Source organism: Vicia villosa, linkage group LG1, assembly GCF_029867415.1.
Source record: "Vicia villosa cultivar HV-30 ecotype Madison, WI linkage group LG1, Vvil1.0, whole genome shotgun sequence".
NCBI lineage: Eukaryota > Viridiplantae > Streptophyta > Magnoliopsida > Fabales > Fabaceae > Vicia > Vicia villosa.
In genome coordinates, this window is record NC_081180.1 from 93,318,756 (window position 1) to 93,336,283 (window position 17,528).

A 17,528-nucleotide genomic window follows, 5' to 3' on the forward strand; every position below is an offset into this window, starting at 1 on the left:
CAGGAATCCAGATAACCATGTCCCTGCATGGGTTTGCTTCCATTGCAGCAGCCAGTCTCAATACTTCCAATTCATCCACAAAGGGCTTCTCTTCCAAAAGATATCTTCCTTTGAGGCGAGCAAACCAGAAGTCTTCATAATTCCTCAGAATTCCACGAGGCCTTGGGGCAGCAGCTACACAGGCTTCCTGAAGTTCTAAAAACAGAGCATCTGATTTTCTGCGAAAGATCCTCCAGAAGTTCCGCATAGCAACATCATTCAATCCAGAACTTTCAGCAATTCTGAGAGTATCAAAGGTACTTCTGAGATTCTTCTTTATGTTTTCAAAAACTACACCAATAGGATATACAGGGCGGGATTTTATTTGGGTTTTTGAAACGGCAGGGTTGGAGGTGAAGTATGGAAGAGGTTCTCTATCCAACCTATAAGAAGATTCTGCTTCAGTATCAGAATCTAACACTACCACTTCAGCTTCAGGACGAGGCTTGGGAGTGTAGTTGCAATCACGGAGCAGCTGCTCATGTGATGCAGAGGTTGGAAAAGGAGAATCACAAGGATTGTTTTGAGAGGTGGAGGGAGTATGTTCAAGAGTGGTATTGGGAGAAGGTTTAGATGGAAAGAGAGTTTGAAGGGGTTGTATGTTCAGAACAAGATTGTCAACAGCTTGGTCAGAGACAAGATTAGTGGAGGGTGAAGGAGACGGAATGGATTGAGGAGATGGTGGAGTTTTTGTGAAGGGAAATGGTGAGGGAGGAAGAGAATTGGATTTGTTTGCATGTGAAGAAGGAATGGTTATAGGGGAAGATGGTGGTGTAAGAATATGGACAACAACGGGTGATTCTGATGAGGCTTTTTCTGGTTCAGGGGTAGGTACAACCTCTATTGGTGTGACTTCTGAACGAACAACAGGAACAGAATTAGGTTCAGAAATGCATATGCCTTTGGAACCTTTCAGAAGCGCTTTGGTCACATCCTCCGTTTTCTTCAGCTTTTTACTCTTCGGCTCTTCAATAATCTTTGCTTTGCCTCTAGAGATTTCTTTCCTTCTGACATAAGCCTGAACTTCTTGTTGGTTTTCAGCTTCTTGAGGGATATTGTCTTCATCAGAGCTTTGAATAATCATCTTCCTCTTCTTGGTTATCTTCTTTTCAACAGCTTCAACCATCTCATCATTTTTGTTTGACTTCTTCTTCTTCTTCTTCTCTTTCTCAAAGTCATCAGATACGGCCTTAACAACATTAGCAATCACCTTTTTAGAAACCTCTTGTTTCTTAGAGACAGCAGAAGGATAATCATGCTTTCTTTTAGTCCTTTCTTCCCTCTTGCGATTTACTTTGAAAGGGGCACCTTTGTCTTGATCTTTAAAACTCTTATTCTCTTCAAGAGATTTCAGATAGACAGTTTTGACTTCAGGTACCTCACTATTGAAGAAGGTTTTAAAGTCAGCCAGAACTGGTTCTCTTATGGTTCTTGTTCCAGCTAGAGGTTCAGGAACTTTGAGAAAAGTGTCAATGATTTTCATCTTCTTTAAAGAGAAGGCATTCAGACAAGCTCCAGTGGTGACAGCAAGATCTTTGATGATACCTTCAGACTCCAGACTTTCAACAATCTTGGAATGTACCAGAAGGTTTGTAATAATCCTACCAAAAGGAATGGTTGTTCCAGCATTTTCCTTTCTGAAAGCATTCCTGGAATCCTTTACTGCTTTCCACATATGGTTGAAGATAATGTAAATCGCATCAACCTTCTTCTGAGTGGCAATGCAATAAAGAATATACCTTTGATCATTACTGATGAAATCCGAGGCATGAGTTGATTTCCTATGGTAGAAACACCCGAGAAGGATCTTTGTCCAGATTCTGTAGATATCTCTCAAATTCTTAACATGCGTAGTTTTCTTGACATTTGTGTAGAGAGTGGATAGAATATCTTCCACATCTTCTCTTTGATCAGACTCAAAAACCCCTTCAGGATTTTTCAGATCAAACATCACTCTTAGGATGTTTTCAGTAACAACAACAAACTTTCCATGGACGAAGGAGAGTATAGCTTTTGGTGCAACCACAGCATGTACCCAGAACTCTTTGACAAGATCCGGATAAACAGGTCCAACGAACTCAGCAAACAGCGAGGTCCATCCTTGAAAGATGATGTCTTCTTTAAGATGAAATTGATGTTCTTCAAGGTTATCAAAGTCGACCATGAGTTCACACAAAACTTCCAATTTATCTTTGGGGATGGAGCATGCAACAACAGGGGTGAGTTCCTGGTGTGTTTCATCGTGCATATGAAGAAGAGTAGATGAACCAGCAAAATGAGATGAAGAAGCAGCCATTGATGCAGAATGAACGAAAACGAGCAAGAGAAGCGAACTGGGTTTTCGATTAGGGTTTTTAGAAAACGGCTAAAAACTTTTCAAACGAGAGAATGCAAGGAAAGAAGGAGAGACAAAGGAGCGAAAAAGATGTATGATATGATTTGAAAAGCATATATAGAGACGGATTTGAAAAGAAAAATAAGAAATATAAATTGAACAGTTCCAAAATCAAAGGAAATCAATTTTATTAAATGATGAGTGACGTGAGGAGAGAGAACGTGGTAAATGAAATAATTTAAAACAGTTACCTAGGTCGGTGTCCTTTCAACTGCACGCTTTGTACAAACCGTACAGACACGTGTTCATCATCAGATAATAGATGACAGCTGTAAATATCAGAGAGATTTTACGCCTTCAAATTTTGATTACTGCTTCTGAATTGATCTAATTTCTCTTCTGGAAATACTCCTTCTGAAGTGTGCTGATATAAGTCTGAATGATCTTCTGATCCATTACTTCTGATGTACACAGCTTCTGGAGGTTTACTTCTTTGTTCTGCAGCTTCTGATAAGACAAAACTGTATCTGCAGAAATTCTTAAGCACTTTGTTTCATCAGAAACAAGTTCATCATCAAAACAGATGTTTATGATTTGACCACAATCAATGTTTCAATGATGTATATTCTGTAGCATTTAGAGCATTCAGAATAATCAAGAAAGAAACATCAAAGCCTTAGAGGCAAACATCATAGATGGTTCCAAGACTAATAAGCTTCTTTTCTGAAATCCTACAAACATAGTTTCTTCAACAGATTTAAGAACCAGAACTTGGAAGACAATCTTTCTTCCCTTCAAGTGTTGAGAGCAACTTGAGTCCAGGTGTCATGTCATGTTGAATGTTGTCTTCTTTGTTATCAAGAGAATCTGCAAAAGAAATAATCTTTTTCTTTGGTACCCACATCTTCTTGGGTCCTTTCTTGTTAGATTTTCTCAAGTTCTGATTGAACTTGGGTTTGACATTATAAGCAATAAGAGGAACAACATGATAATTCTTAGTATGAGTTTCATGATATTTCCTAGATTGTGTCACATGCTTCTTGGTGTGTGTTATGTGAAAACTTTGTGCATGTGAAGTGTGCCTAATATCATGAGAGTGGCCATACTTGAACTGATCATACAATGGCTTGTATGTGAGTTTCATTTCCTCAACGGGTTCAAGTTTGTATGGGTTTTCACCCTCATAACCAATGCCAACTCTTTTGTTTCCAGATACGGCATATATCATAGAAGCTAGCTGACTTCTGCCAATACTTCTAGATAAGAACTTCCTGAAACTTAAATCATATTCCTTCAGAATATGGTTTAGACTGGGAGTGGATTTTTCTGAATCAGAAGGAGATCCAACATTATTGGATAATTTTAAAAGTTTTTCTTTTAATTCAGAATTCTCCAACTCAATCTTCTTTGTTTCAAATTCAAATTGCTTTTTCAGCTTTTTGTATTTGAGACTAATCTGAGACTTGAGTTCCAGAAGTTCAGTTAGACCGGAAACTAACTCATCTCTAGTAAGTTCAGAAAATACCTCTTCAGAATCTGATTCTGATGTAGATTCTGATCCGTCATCTTCTGTCGCCATCAGCGCACAGTTGGCCTGCTCATCTTCTGAATCATCTTCTGACTCATCCCAGGTTGCCATAAGACCTTTCTTCTTATGAAACTTCTTCTTGGGATTCTCCTTCTGAAGATTTGGACATTCATTCCTGAAGTGTCCTGGTTCATTGAATTCATAGCACATGACCTTCTTCTTGTCAGATCTTCTTTCATCAGAAGATTCTCCATGTTCAAATCTCTTTGAACTTCTGAAGCCTCTGAACTTCCTTTGCTTGGTCTTCCAGAGTTGATTTAGCCTTCTGGAAATCATGGACAGTTCATCTTCTTCTTCAGATTCTGATTCTTCAGGATCTTCTTCTCTAGCCTGAAAAGCGTTAGTGCATTTCTTGATATTAGATTTTAATGCAATAGACTTACCTTTCTTTTGAGGCTCATTTGCATCCAGCTCAATCTCATGGCTTCTCAAGGCACTGATAAGCTCTTCCAGAGAAACTTCATTTAGATTCTTTGCAATCTTGAATGCAGTCACCATAGGACCCCATCTTCTGGGTAAGCTTCTGATGATCTTCTTTACGTGATCAGCCTTGGTGTATCCTTTGTCAAGAACTCTCAATCCAGCAGTCAGAGTTTGAAATCTTGAAAACATCTTTTCAATGTCTTCATCATCCTCCATCTTGAAGGCTTCATACTTCTGGATTAAGGCAAGAGCTTTTGTCTCCTTGACTTGAGCATTTCCTTCATGAGTCATTTTCAAGGACTCATATATATCATAGGCTGTTTCCCTGTTAGATATCTTCTCATACTCAGCATGAGAAATAGCATTCAGCAAAACAGTTCTGCATTTATGATGATTCCTGAAAAGCTTCTTTTGATCATCATTCATTTCTTGCCTTGACAGCTTTGCGCCACTGGCATTTACTGGATGTTTGTAACCATCCATCAGAAGATCCCATAGATCACCATCTAGACCCAGAAAGTAACTTTCCAGTTTATCTTTCCAGTATTCAAAGTTTTCACCATCAAATACCGGCGGTCTAGTATAACCATTGTTACCGTTGTATTGCTCAGCAGAGCCAGATGTAGATGTAGTCTTTTCACTTTCATCAACCATCTTTTAAATGAAGCGTTTTTCTCTTCCTGAATCTTTTCTAAACACGGTTAAGTGCTTGCACCTTAGAACCGGCGCTCTGATGCCAATTGAAGGATAGAAAAACACTTAGAAAGGGGGGGATTGAATAAGTGTGACTTTAAATCTTGGACAATAAAAATAAAATGCACAATTATTTTTATCCTGGTTCGCTGTTAACGAAGCTACTCCAGTCCACCCCCGCAGAGATGATTTACCTCAACTGAGGATTTAATCCACTAATCGCACGGATTACAATGGTTCTCCACTTAGTCCGCAACTAAGTCTTCCAGAGTCTTCTGATCACACACTGATCACTCCAGGAACAACTACTTAGATACCCTCTAAGACTTTTCTAGAGTCTACTGATCAACACGATCACTCTAGGCTTAGTTCACTCCTAAGACTTCCTCTAGAGTATTCTGATCAACCTGATCACTCTAGTTACAAACTGCTCAGCCAACTGCCAAGACTTCCTAGAGTATACTGATCAACATGATCACTCTAGTTCCTTACAACTTAATGTAATCTATTCAAGAGTTTACAAATGCTTCTTAAAAGCGATAATCACAACTGTGATATTTCTCTTACAGTTTAAGCTTAATCTCACTAAGATATTACAACAGCAATGTAGTGAGTTGATATGAAGATGAAGATTCTGAGTTTAGATTTGAACAGAGTTTCAGCAAGTGAATTTGAATTGTCTTTATTCAAGATCGTTAACCTTGCTTCTCATCAGAACTTCATATTTATAGGCGTTGAGAAGATGACCGTTGAGTGCATTTAATGCTTTGCGTGTTCCGTACAGCATTGCATTTAATGTTATACGCTTTTGTCAACTACCTCGAGCCTTGTTCACGCTGTGTCTACTGACGTTGCCTTTAGTAGCTTTAACGTTCCTTTTGTCAGTCAGCGTAGTCTGCCACGTGTACTTCCTTCTGATCTGATGTTTGTGAATACGACGTTTGAATATCATCAGAGTCAAACAGCTTGGTGCATAGCATCTTCTGATCTTCTGATCTTGAAGTGCTTCTGTTGCGTGATACCATCTTCTGATCTTCAGTGCTTCTGATCTCATGTTCTTCTGATGCTTCCATAGACCCATGTTCTGATTCTGCTTCGATCATCTTCTGATGTCTTGCCAGACCATGTTCTGATGTTGCATGCTGAACCATTTGAGACACATCTTCTGAGCGCTGAATTATGCGTACTCTTTATATATTTCCTGAAAGGGAAATTGCATTGGATTAGAGTACCATATTATCTTAAGCAAAATTCATATTATTGTTATCATCAAAACTAAGATAATTGATAAGAACAAATCTTGTTCTAACACGGATCTTTTTGGTAATGATCGGATGTGTGTCATTTTTTGTATGTATTATCGTCTAGAATGTAAAACCAAACCGATTAAATACATATATAATATATCTATATTTACTGTTTCAATGTTTATATCATTCCCATTTAATTGTTGTCATTTGGGGCACTTGTGAAATTGGATCAAAACAGACTGCACAAAACAGACTGCTTTTGGCCTATTTCTGTTTCTGCATAATTCGGAAGTGCACTTCCGAAATTTAATGCTTCAGGGCTTATTTCGGAAATTCATTTCCGAAACATCCACTAATATCAATATAAGGTTTGTTGGGTCATTATTACTACAATAACATATAAATAACGCACCTATACATTTTCATCAACATCAAGCAACAAACAGCAATGACACAAACCTACCCCCACCTTACTTTTGTCTACTTCAGCAGTGGTTACCCGATGTCATTCCAATTAAGGTTCTCGCGTGACACGTCGTTCGCGGAGTTGATAGTGACGCTTAACTCTCTTTTGCAATACCCAAAAAATCGGAAGGTTGTCGAGCTTGAATACTGTTCTCCTTCACTTGACGGCGAGGGAGACGTCCATTTCACTCCATTTGAGGTCAAGAATGACGAAGATTTAGTGGTTATATAGTCAACTTTTGATCGATATTCTTCAAAGGGTCCGATCGAGTTGGATGCGAAACTTCAAAGATCCCGAGCCGATGTTATCAAAATATTGTGTCATCCTTAACTACTCTTGTTTAACAATATGTAACTTTAATTTCATGTTGATCTATCTTTGTAAATTCGATTATTTATGATAAATCGAAGATTTATTGGTTTGTTTTTTGTTTTCTGCATCAGACAATATTTTGGATGTGCATATTCGAAATGTCCTTTTAAAAAAAATTGGTTATTTCGGATGTGCACATCCGAACTCACCTTATTTAAAAAATAAGAGATATCTTCAGATGTGCATCTCCGAATACACTTTTTCTATAAAAAAGGTTTCTTCGGATATGCACATCCGAAATAACCTTTTCTTTTCTTCAGAAAAAGATGCATTCAGATATGCACATCCGAAGTAACTAATGAAATAAAAGACATTTTTGATTGATTTCTTGATATTTATTGTCTCAATGAGACTACATTATATAACATCAATAATGAATCATAAATTTAAAAGACCAAATAATAATTAGACTTCAACTAAATAAAAATACAAATAAAAGTACTACTAATAAATTTTTTAAATAACCTTAAATATTTAAATATAAGTCTATACTCTTATTTTACATTTAATTTTGCTATACAATAATTTAATAATATTATTAGAAGATTTCTTAACCCACCTCATAGATATGAGGCGCACCACCGAATTGACAAAACTGTCATCGTATTTCCGTAGATGCATCTCCGAAAGCACTTTTTTGTTTACGTTGTTTTGTTCCGTAGATGCATCTACAGAAGCCTTAAAACATAATAATTTTTTGGATTTTCCCAATTAATTGAGAAAATCCCTAATTAATTTGTAAAATCCAAAATTAATTAAGTTCATGGCATATACGGAAACGTGGGATTTTCTCAAATAATTAGGAAAATTCTATATTAATTGGGAAAATCTCAAATTAATTAAGTTAATGAAATCTTCCGTAGATGTATCTACGGAAGGGTTTGAAGAGAGAGAGTGTTCCGTAGCTGTATCTACGAAACATTCTGATTTTCCCAATTAATTGAATAAATCCTATGTTTTAACGCTTCCGAGATGAAAAATACGGTTGCATTGATTGAATGATAAAGTGCAGAGAAATATATATATATATATATATATATATATATATATATATATATATATATATATATATATATATATATATATATATATATATATATATATATATATATATATATATAGGAGGGATCAAATTACACCCGAAGAGTTACACCACGAGTTACACTCGTTCAATAACTACATTTCGAATTAATATTTTTTAAATTCAACCGTTGGATTGAAACATAATATCATATAGATCATATCTATAAAGTTTGTGCTTAATCTATAATGATTTACTATGTCATTGAATTACATCAAAATTAACGTTATATGAAAGTTAATTTTAACGTTAATCTTTGGATAATTCTTTCTAACACTGAGTAGCCAAAATGTAAACCTGTATGCCCAATTTTGTATAACATATGATCAACATTTGTTGTTCATTATTTTAGTTGTGATTCTTTTAATTCATATGTGCCTGCATATTGCAAAGAGCTTATACTTGGGGTGCCAATCTTTACTTTACTTTTATAAAGTAAACTTTATGTACCTTTGGCAACCAAATTTTTGTTTATGGGCCAAGTAATTTACAGTAAGTCTTATAATGTAAGCATTTATAACTTGGAAGTAGATTAAGAATTGATAATCCATATGCTTGACAGTCCATCCATTATTTGGTGCACTAGGTACTCTTGGATTCTGGAAATGATACACGAGCCTTCCTTTCTCCCTAATTGTAGTATATTAGATTTGAAAGCTGTCTTGTATGTTTGAAAAATCATTTTTGGCACATGTAAAGTCAACAGTGTTCTGTTGAAGGAAAATCGTTGTTCGTATAGTATTTAGTGTAAAAAACTGACTGCTACTTCTATTCTGTAGTTGTAACAATTTTGGACACTTTTAACACTATACTTCCACTGGTGGAAGACTTTCTTTAAAACTGCACAGAACACTTTTTACACTATACTTCCACCGGTGGATATCTTACTTTAAAACTGCACTTTTTACTTCCTTGTTGAAAATGAAAATACAAACAAGTCTTATATAGACCTAAAAGACTTCTGCTATACTAGGAAATTAAAACAAATAAATACTCTTAATATGCCATTATCTCTTGGCTTTTCCAGTACAAAACTCTTGGCCTTTCAACTACAAGAGACTCTTTATTTTTCACAAACTTATCAATAAAAACACACTTACTAACATTAAAGTTTATTCAACAAAACTCCCCTGTAAACTTAAATGTTTCTTCTATCCATCATACCTATCAACTTCTTGCCTCTGTCGAAAATTTCTTTCGATAACGGTTTTGTGAAAATATCTGCTGCTTGATCCTTGCTTGCTACATGCCTCAATTCGACACTTCCTTCCTTCACATGTTCTCGAATGAAGTGGAAGCGAACGTCGATGTGTTTGCTCCTTTCATGATTCACTGGATTCTTTGCTAACTCAATTGCTGATTTGTTGTCCACTTGTATTACTGTTGCACCTTCCTGTTTTAGCTCCATTTTACTCAACAATCTTCTAAGCCATATTGCATGACAAACGCACCAAGATGCTGCTATGTATTCAGCTTCACATGTCGAGAGTGTTACAATCGACTGTTTCTTTGAAATCCATGTAAAAGCGGTATTTCCCATAAAGAACACATATCCTGAGGTGCTTTTCCGATCGTCTACATCTCCGCACCAATCGCTGTCAGAATAACCAATCAACTTGTAATCTTCTGCTCTTGAATAAAACATTCAAAGTGACACAGTGCCTTGGATGTATCGAAGGATTCTTTTCAATGCCTTCCAATGTGTATATACTGGTTCCTCCATGAAAAGACTTACAATTCCGACACTAAGCGAAAGATCTGGCCTTGTACATGTGAGATATCGAAGACTTCCTACCAAACTTCGATATTTGCTTGCTTCGATGCGTTCTCCTCCATCAAATTTTGACAACTTTGCACCTGGTTCCATTGGCGTCGAAATTGGATTACAGTTTTCCATCTTATATTTTTTCAAGATTTCTTTTGCATATTTCTCCTGTGAAATGAAAATTCCTGTTTCTTCTTGTCGAACCTCCAGACCAAGAAAGAATTTCATCAGACCTAAGTCTGTCATCTCGAATTCACGTGTCATTGTACCCTTGAATTCTTCTATCATCTGACTGTTGTTACTCAAGAAAATTAGATTATCGACATAGAAAGCAACGAATAACAAGTTACCTCCATTCTTCTTTACATACAGAGCATGCTCGTAACGACATTGCTTGAAATTGTTCTCTTTGAAGTATGTGTCGATGCGTGTATTCCATGCTCGCGGTGCTTGCTTCAACCCATAAAGCGCCTTTTTCAACTTTAACACTTTTTCTTCTTTTCCAACTTTCATGTATCCGGGTGGTTGTTCGATGTAAACTTCTTCTTCGAGCACACCATTTAGAAATGCTGTCTTGACATCCATTTGAAATATCGGCCATTTGAATTGAGCAGCTTGTGAGATAAGTAATCGAATTGTCTCCATTCTTGCAACAGGAGCAAATACTTCGTCATAATCAATTCCAGCTTTCTGTTTGTATCCCTTCGCAACAAGCCGCGCTTTATACCGTTCTATTTCGCCTTGAGCATTCATCTTTTTCTTGAACACCCACTTCACACCGATGGGTTGACTTCCTTTTGGTAATTCTGCTAGTTCCCATGTGTTGTTGCGTTCAATGGCCTTGATCTCTTCGTTCATGGCAGTTTTCCATTTTTCGTCTCGCATCGCCTCTTCGAGGCTAATGTTTTCAGTATCTGCCAAAAGACATACAAGATGCACCTCTTCTGTTGTATCATACAAATCCTGCAGACTTCGCATTCTGGGTTGTACAGGTTCATCTTCATTGTCAGAATCTTCAAGTTCTGTTGAATTGCTTATTGGTACAGCGACTGATGTTTCTCCAACTTCGACGATAACTTCTGTCGAATTATTCCAGTCCCACTTGCTCATTTCATTTACTCGAACATCTCTACTCACTATCACCTTCTTGCTTATGGGATCAAATAACCTGTACCCTTTTGTCTTCTCATCATATCCAATGAATACGTATTTCTGACTTTTGTCTTCAAGTTTTGTTCTTCGTTGATCCGGTACGTGTGCATAAGCCACACTACCAAATACTTTAAAATGAGAAACTGTTGGCTTTTGTCCGCTCCATGCTTCTTGTGGTGTTTGATCTTCTAACTTTGAATGTGGACATCGATTCTGAACATAAATGGCACATTGTACAGCTTCTGCCCAAAATTGCTTTGACATGTTCTTGCTTTTAAGCATTGATCGAACCATGTCGAGAACTGTTCGATTCTTCCTTTCAGCCACACCGTTTTGTTGAGGTGAATATGGTGCAGTTAGAAATCTCCTTATGCCCTGCTTTTCACAATACTTCATAAAGGATGTCGAAGTATACTCACCACCTCTGTCAGATCGAACCGCTTTGATGTGTCTGTCAGTTGCCTTATCCACCATCACTTTGAACTTTTTGAACACCTCGAATGCTTCAGATTTTTCTTTCAAGAAATAAACCCAGGTCTTTCGTGAGAAATCGTCGATAAATGAAATGAAATACCTTTTTCCACTGAAAGATTCTGGAGTGATTGGCCCACATATGTCGGTGTGAATCAGTTCGAGAATGTGTTTAGATTGATATTCTGCCTTCTTTTGAAATGAGGTTCTGGTTTGTTTGCTAAGCACACACTCTTCACAAAACTTTTCTTCATAGTCCATGTCTGGTAGCCCGTGCACCATGTTCCTCTTTGCTAACCTTCTCAAACCAGCATGTTGTAGATGACCAAAACGTAGATGCCCCAGCGACGCTTTGTCTTCAACATTGACTTGCAAACATTTTCCTCGAACGCTTCTCAAGTTTAGTTTGTACATTCGATTTTTCCCCTTTTCGACTTGAGCAACCAGATGCCCCAGCTTGTCCTTCAAGTGTAATATCCGATCTTTCATGAATATCAAATAACCTTTTTCTGTGAGTTGCCCCAAACTCAAAATATTTGTCTTGAGATCTGGTACGTAGTACACATCTTGGATTAACCCAGTCAAGTCATCCTTCTGCAAGTAACAAATCGTACCTTTGCCTTCGACCTTCACTTTCGATGCATCTCCGAAAGACACATGACCATCTTCAATCTTTTGCATTTCTTCAAATAGGTGTTTGTGACCACACATATGGTTACTTGCCCCTGAGTCAATATACCACATATTATCATTATTCGCGTCTACTTCTTTTTGAGTCATCAGCAGAAAGCCTTCATTCGCTTCGGCTTCCAAAGCTAGATTGGTTGTTTCTTCTACCTTCTTTTTGACTCGACAATCTTTTGCAAGATGTCCCACTTTATCACAGTTATAGCATCTGTAGGAGTTACAATCCTTTGCATAATGACCATGTTTGTTACACTTGTAACATTCTATGTTGGAGTAGTTCGACCGACCACCTCTTTGACCACGTCCTCTGCCATGCCAATTCTGCTGGCTTGACTGTCCTCTCTCGAAGTTGCTGCCTCGACCACTTCGACCACTCTCACGACCTCCACGGCCACGTCCTCTTCCTCGAAAGTTTTGAGAAAAGAGCACCGTTTCGTCTTTGGTGGACTCCTTGGTCTGAACTGCTTCGTCGTTTGTCTCCTCCTTCTTTTTGATCTTACGTTGTTCGTGTGCCTCGAGAGAACCAGCTAGCTCTTCGACTGTGAGCGTTGCAAGGTCCTTCGACTCTTCTATCGCGCACACAACATTCTCAAAGTTATCGGTTAAAGATCTGAGAATCTTTTCGACAATACGAGCATCGGTGATCGTTTCTCCATTACGATTGAGTTTATTCACCACTATTTGCAAACGCGTGATGTATTCTGATACAGTTTCCGACTTCTTCATCTTCATTCTCTCCAATTCTCCTCGAAGAGTTAGAAGACGAACTTGCTTGACTCGGTCAGCTCCTTTGTATACTTTTTCTAACGTGTCCCATGCTTGTTTCGAAGTCGTTGCACCTGCAATCTTTTCAAAGCCTGATTCATCAACAACTCGGAACAAGATGTACAGTGCCGTCTTATCCTTCGAACGCGTCTCTTTCAACGCCTTGGTTTGAGCCGCTGTATACCCTCCGGTATTATCTGGTTCTACGAAACCAGTTTCGACTGTCTCCCACGAATCTAGAGATCCGAGAAGAGCTTTCATTTGGATACTCCAATTTTCGTAATTCGCCTTCGTTAATCGTGGTAGCGGCATTTGACTCATCGTATTCGCCATTAGCTCTGATGCCAATTTGTAAAAAACTGACTGCTACTTCTATTCTGCAGTTGTAACAATTTTGGACACTTTTAACACTATACTTCCACTGGTGGAAGACTTTCTTTAAAACTGCACAGAACACTTTTTACACTATACTTCCACTGGTGGATGTCTTACTTTAAAACTGCACTTTTTACTTCCTTGTTGAAAATGAAAATACAAACAAGTCTTATATAGACCTAAAAGACTTCTGCTATACTAGGAAATTAAAACAAATAAATACTCTTAATATGCCATTATCTCTTGGCTTTTCCAGTACAAAACTCTTGGCCTTTCAACTACAAGAGACTCTTTATTTTTCACAAACTTATCAATAAAAACACACTTACTAACATTAAAGTTTATTCAACATTTAGTATGTCTGTTTGGTTATAATATTTTTCAAACGGTATCTGATATTTCCAATATTGCATTATCCATTACTTATTTCAGTTATTGTGCTCATCCCTCTTGTCTGTTGATATTTGAAGTGGTGTCATTTTCATTTGTATGTTATTCTTTACTGTTTTGTATCAGCTGAAATTTATGTCAATCATTCATGATTTTGAGATGAGATCTATAATTAAAAATGTTCGCTTATTTTTTAGTTGTACGACTAAGTCACCTGGTTTGTTGGTGCATTTCAAAGAGTCCGGAGCAAACAGCCAAAAATATTGCAAATACAATTGTGTGCTTAATTATGCTGCCTTCCAAAATCAGGCCCAAATTGGTTGCTTTTCTTTGTGGCTTCAAGACCGCCATAGCCCGCTTCTATATTCCATGAAAAACATATCCTTTGTATTAAAAGGTTATTGTCATGGTTTATTTATTGGCTCTATATTTGCTGTGCTCAAACAAGACACGCTTCTTCTGTTCCCGACTTTGATTGGTGAGATTTAGTTCCTAATTTTATTAGATAGGATTTTTCCACTATAGGACAGGTTTGCCTACTTACATATTTCAATAATTAGCTGTTTGCACGGGTTTATTCTATGCCCCCTATTTTTGGTATTTGATTTTCGATTTTTGACATATACTTGGTATGCTGCAGATGATTGTTAGAGCAGAGCCCAGAGTGCCAGACTAGTTGGGATTCCTTCCCCAGATTGATGCATATCAAAAGACAGACTTCTGTCAATATGCATAGTAGGATCACAAAGTCCAAACAGTTAGGATGCAATGCTAAGTCCAAACTAAACAGTCATGGTTATTTATTATGTTGGTAAACAATAATAAATAAAGCTGCCGAATCTTCGGTAATGTTTTTCAATTAACACCACAAGACTATTTTTTTAACAACTATTAGATTTACTTTTGAATCTGCACTAAAATTGTCTTCATTTTTTGCAATTATCAGTTCACCGTGCCCAGTTATGTTATTTACAAGAAAGTACAGACTTATACTGGTGGAGATACTTCAGTTTTCTGCTTATGGTTCTCACAATTCAGAGTCCTTAAGGTAAATGTGTTCATCATCCAAGTTTTGGGGACTGAGTATCTGTGGCTATCTGCTTGTAATTTGTTTTGGTTTGTCCGCAAATCTTGTCAAGCTTTATGCTCTTCCAATTTATCGTGTTTATTTGGTTCTATCATCCAAGAAAACATAAGTGGTGGAATTATATTTTATGTACTTCGAATTAATAAAATGTTCGTATACTAAGATTTTTCCCCATACATATGAGTGCAGGGAAACAAGAATAATGAAAAACACAACCTTTGAGTATCTACTTTAAATATAAAGTGTTGTGAAAAACGATACCAATAACAAAGTATAATAGGGAATTATAGGGGAGAAGAAGAACACAATAATTGGTTATAACCGTTATTCTTTTACTTTCTCTTAAAACAAGATTACAAGTTTACAAGAATAACAAATAACCTCTCTCACCCTAAATTAGGATTTGCAGCTTAGCAATGATGAGAGACTAGTATGCTATTTATAATAAAACCTAACATACTAACTAATGGGCTTTTTCCACAAGACCCATTACACAAGTCAACTTAATAAACAAGCTAACTTAACAAATTAGGGTTTAAACACTAAAACCTAATTTAACATGCTAACAACCCTAGCATCTTCGACACAAGCATGTGAACAACCTTCGACTTCATGCTTAACCCTGTCGAACCAAGAAGCTACCCTTCGGCCATACTAGAGTTCGATCCAAAATCTCACATAAAGCCTAGTTAGCTGGAATTGCATCGTGGGATAGAATCTGGGTCTAGAACAATTCTTGTGTGAGTTGTGATTTTCTTCACACAATTATTCGCAAGTTCAAGATGAATTTTAATAATATTAATAAAATAGTATCAACACTTGGATTTTTTTTATTGATTGTATTTAATTGGTATTGTTTTCATGACAGGATCATTCTATTTCAGTATCACCATTCTTCAGATTCATATTCATCATATCAGTTCAAGTTACTATGTTCCTATTAAGAATTCCATAAGATCCATGAGGCATCTTGTGTATAAAGATATGAAAGAAAGAACCGAGGCCAATCACACACAGAAGAGAATTTCGTTCAAACACTGAAATAATCAACTCAATCGGATGTCTAAGTACACTTTTGTTGAAAAGGGAGCTGAAGCCATTGTACATTGCTTTGCTTTCCGGGTAATCCCAACACTTTTCCCTGGAATTGTCTTGCATGCTAAGTTAGTTGTTAATTAAATTTTAACATCATGAAGACATTTAGGTGATTCACAATGGTTATATCTTTAAAATTTAGTCATAGAGAAAGGTCCCTTTATTATTTCATATAAAAACCTCCTAATCTTCTTTTGTCCGCTTTTATTTTTTGGTTTGGTCTTATGTTTCTCTTTCATTCCACAAATTTATCATTCTTTGCATGTAGTTATATCATTCTTTACAAGCATGAATCAAATGCATAGATAGATATATTATCACATTCATAAGTCATTAGCTCCTTGGGCAATGTAAAGAGAGAATTTGAAAATCCAATGATGTGTATTGTCTTTATTTTTTCTCTTCCTTTTTCTCTTCCTTTTTCTCTTCCTTTTTCTCTTCCTTTTCTTCTTTCTTCTCTTCTTTCTTCTCTTCTATGGCAGGTCCAACTGATACTATATCTACCTTTCCCACTTTCTTTAGCTTCTTCACTACTGCCACTGTATCCATTTCGCCAATCACTGTTAACTTCTGTTCATTAACATCAGTCTCGATTGAATCAACTCCTGTTATCAAAGTACCAACAGTCACACAGATGCATGTTTTATTGTATTCCATTAATGTGTATACGTTGCAGAGAAAACTGACTTTCTGCTAAACATATATATTTGAGTAAATGAAAATTAAATTAAGTTAACACCCACCATAGATATCTGCAACTGCTTCTATTGATTTCTTCTTTGTTTTGTCATCCGTCATAGTAAGGACCTTTAACACCACCTTCTGCTACGGATCCATTGAGTGATAGCACATGTAAAAAACAGACAGAAAAAGGAGTAAACAAACACAATTCTAAATCAGATTATTCATATAACTATAACCAGTTTATGGTGTCACTTTATTAATTATTAATAATGAAAAAATTATTGTGCAGAAACCCAAATGGGAAGATAAGTACCTGAGCCATTGTGAAAAGGGAAGAAGGGTGTGAAAAACAAGCAAGAGGAGAATGAAGGCTTGAGAATACAATGTAAGACGTGTGGTTGTGGATGTCTTGTTTTATTTCTGGCCATCCAGCATGGAGAAACTCAATAAGACAAATGTTTGATGTGTTGATAACATGTTACGTGCCATTTGAAACATCTTTTATTTTGTCTCTCATTTTCACTTTGTTTTTATACTATCTTTCCTACCCTATCAATACAAATCACACATGTTTGAATGGCTCCACTCATGTCAGAACACAATTATTTCCAGAAACATTTACTTAGATCCAAATGCTTTATTGACGATACAAACTTAATGTTATGATAAGGATGACACAAGAGTTGAATATGAGATGGAGACATCAAAAGACAAACTTAATGACACATACTTTTTTCAATCATAAAGATAAAATTCACTCGTGCATGTTTGGTTTGGCTTTTAGATGGGCCAAAAGCACTTCTACAAATG

General features: G+C 36.6%; 1 protein-coding gene and 1 long non-coding RNA gene across 3 annotated transcripts; one reads left to right on the forward strand and one right to left on the reverse strand.

The window, feature by feature from the left end:
* The first annotated feature begins 13,857 nt into the window (after positions 1-13,857).
* LOC131643557 (uncharacterized) lies at positions 13,858-15,800 on the forward strand. The gene is made up of 3 exons (XR_009296239.1): positions 13,858-14,330; positions 14,493-14,697; positions 14,799-15,800. It is a non-coding gene; the product is annotated as an uncharacterized LOC131643557 (long non-coding RNA).
* Position 15,801: 1 nt separating this feature from the next.
* LOC131643556 (heavy metal-associated isoprenylated plant protein 39-like) lies at positions 15,802-17,326 on the reverse strand. Of its 2 annotated transcripts, none has more exons than XM_058913809.1 (3): positions 17,032-17,326; positions 16,778-16,856; positions 15,802-16,639 (listed from the first exon to the last, which is right to left on the reverse strand). In XM_058913809.1, exons 1-3 carry the CDS (start codon positions 17,038-17,040, stop codon positions 16,425-16,427), a joined length of 303 nt encoding a protein of 100 aa, XP_058769792.1. In that variant the 5' UTR covers positions 17,041-17,326; the 3' UTR covers positions 15,802-16,424. The 2 variants fall into 2 exon arrangements, with proteins under 2 accessions (XP_058769792.1, XP_058769791.1); XM_058913808.1 differs by having other exon boundaries at positions 16,778-16,859; positions 17,032-17,324.
* Between the last annotated feature and the right edge of the window lie 202 nt (positions 17,327-17,528).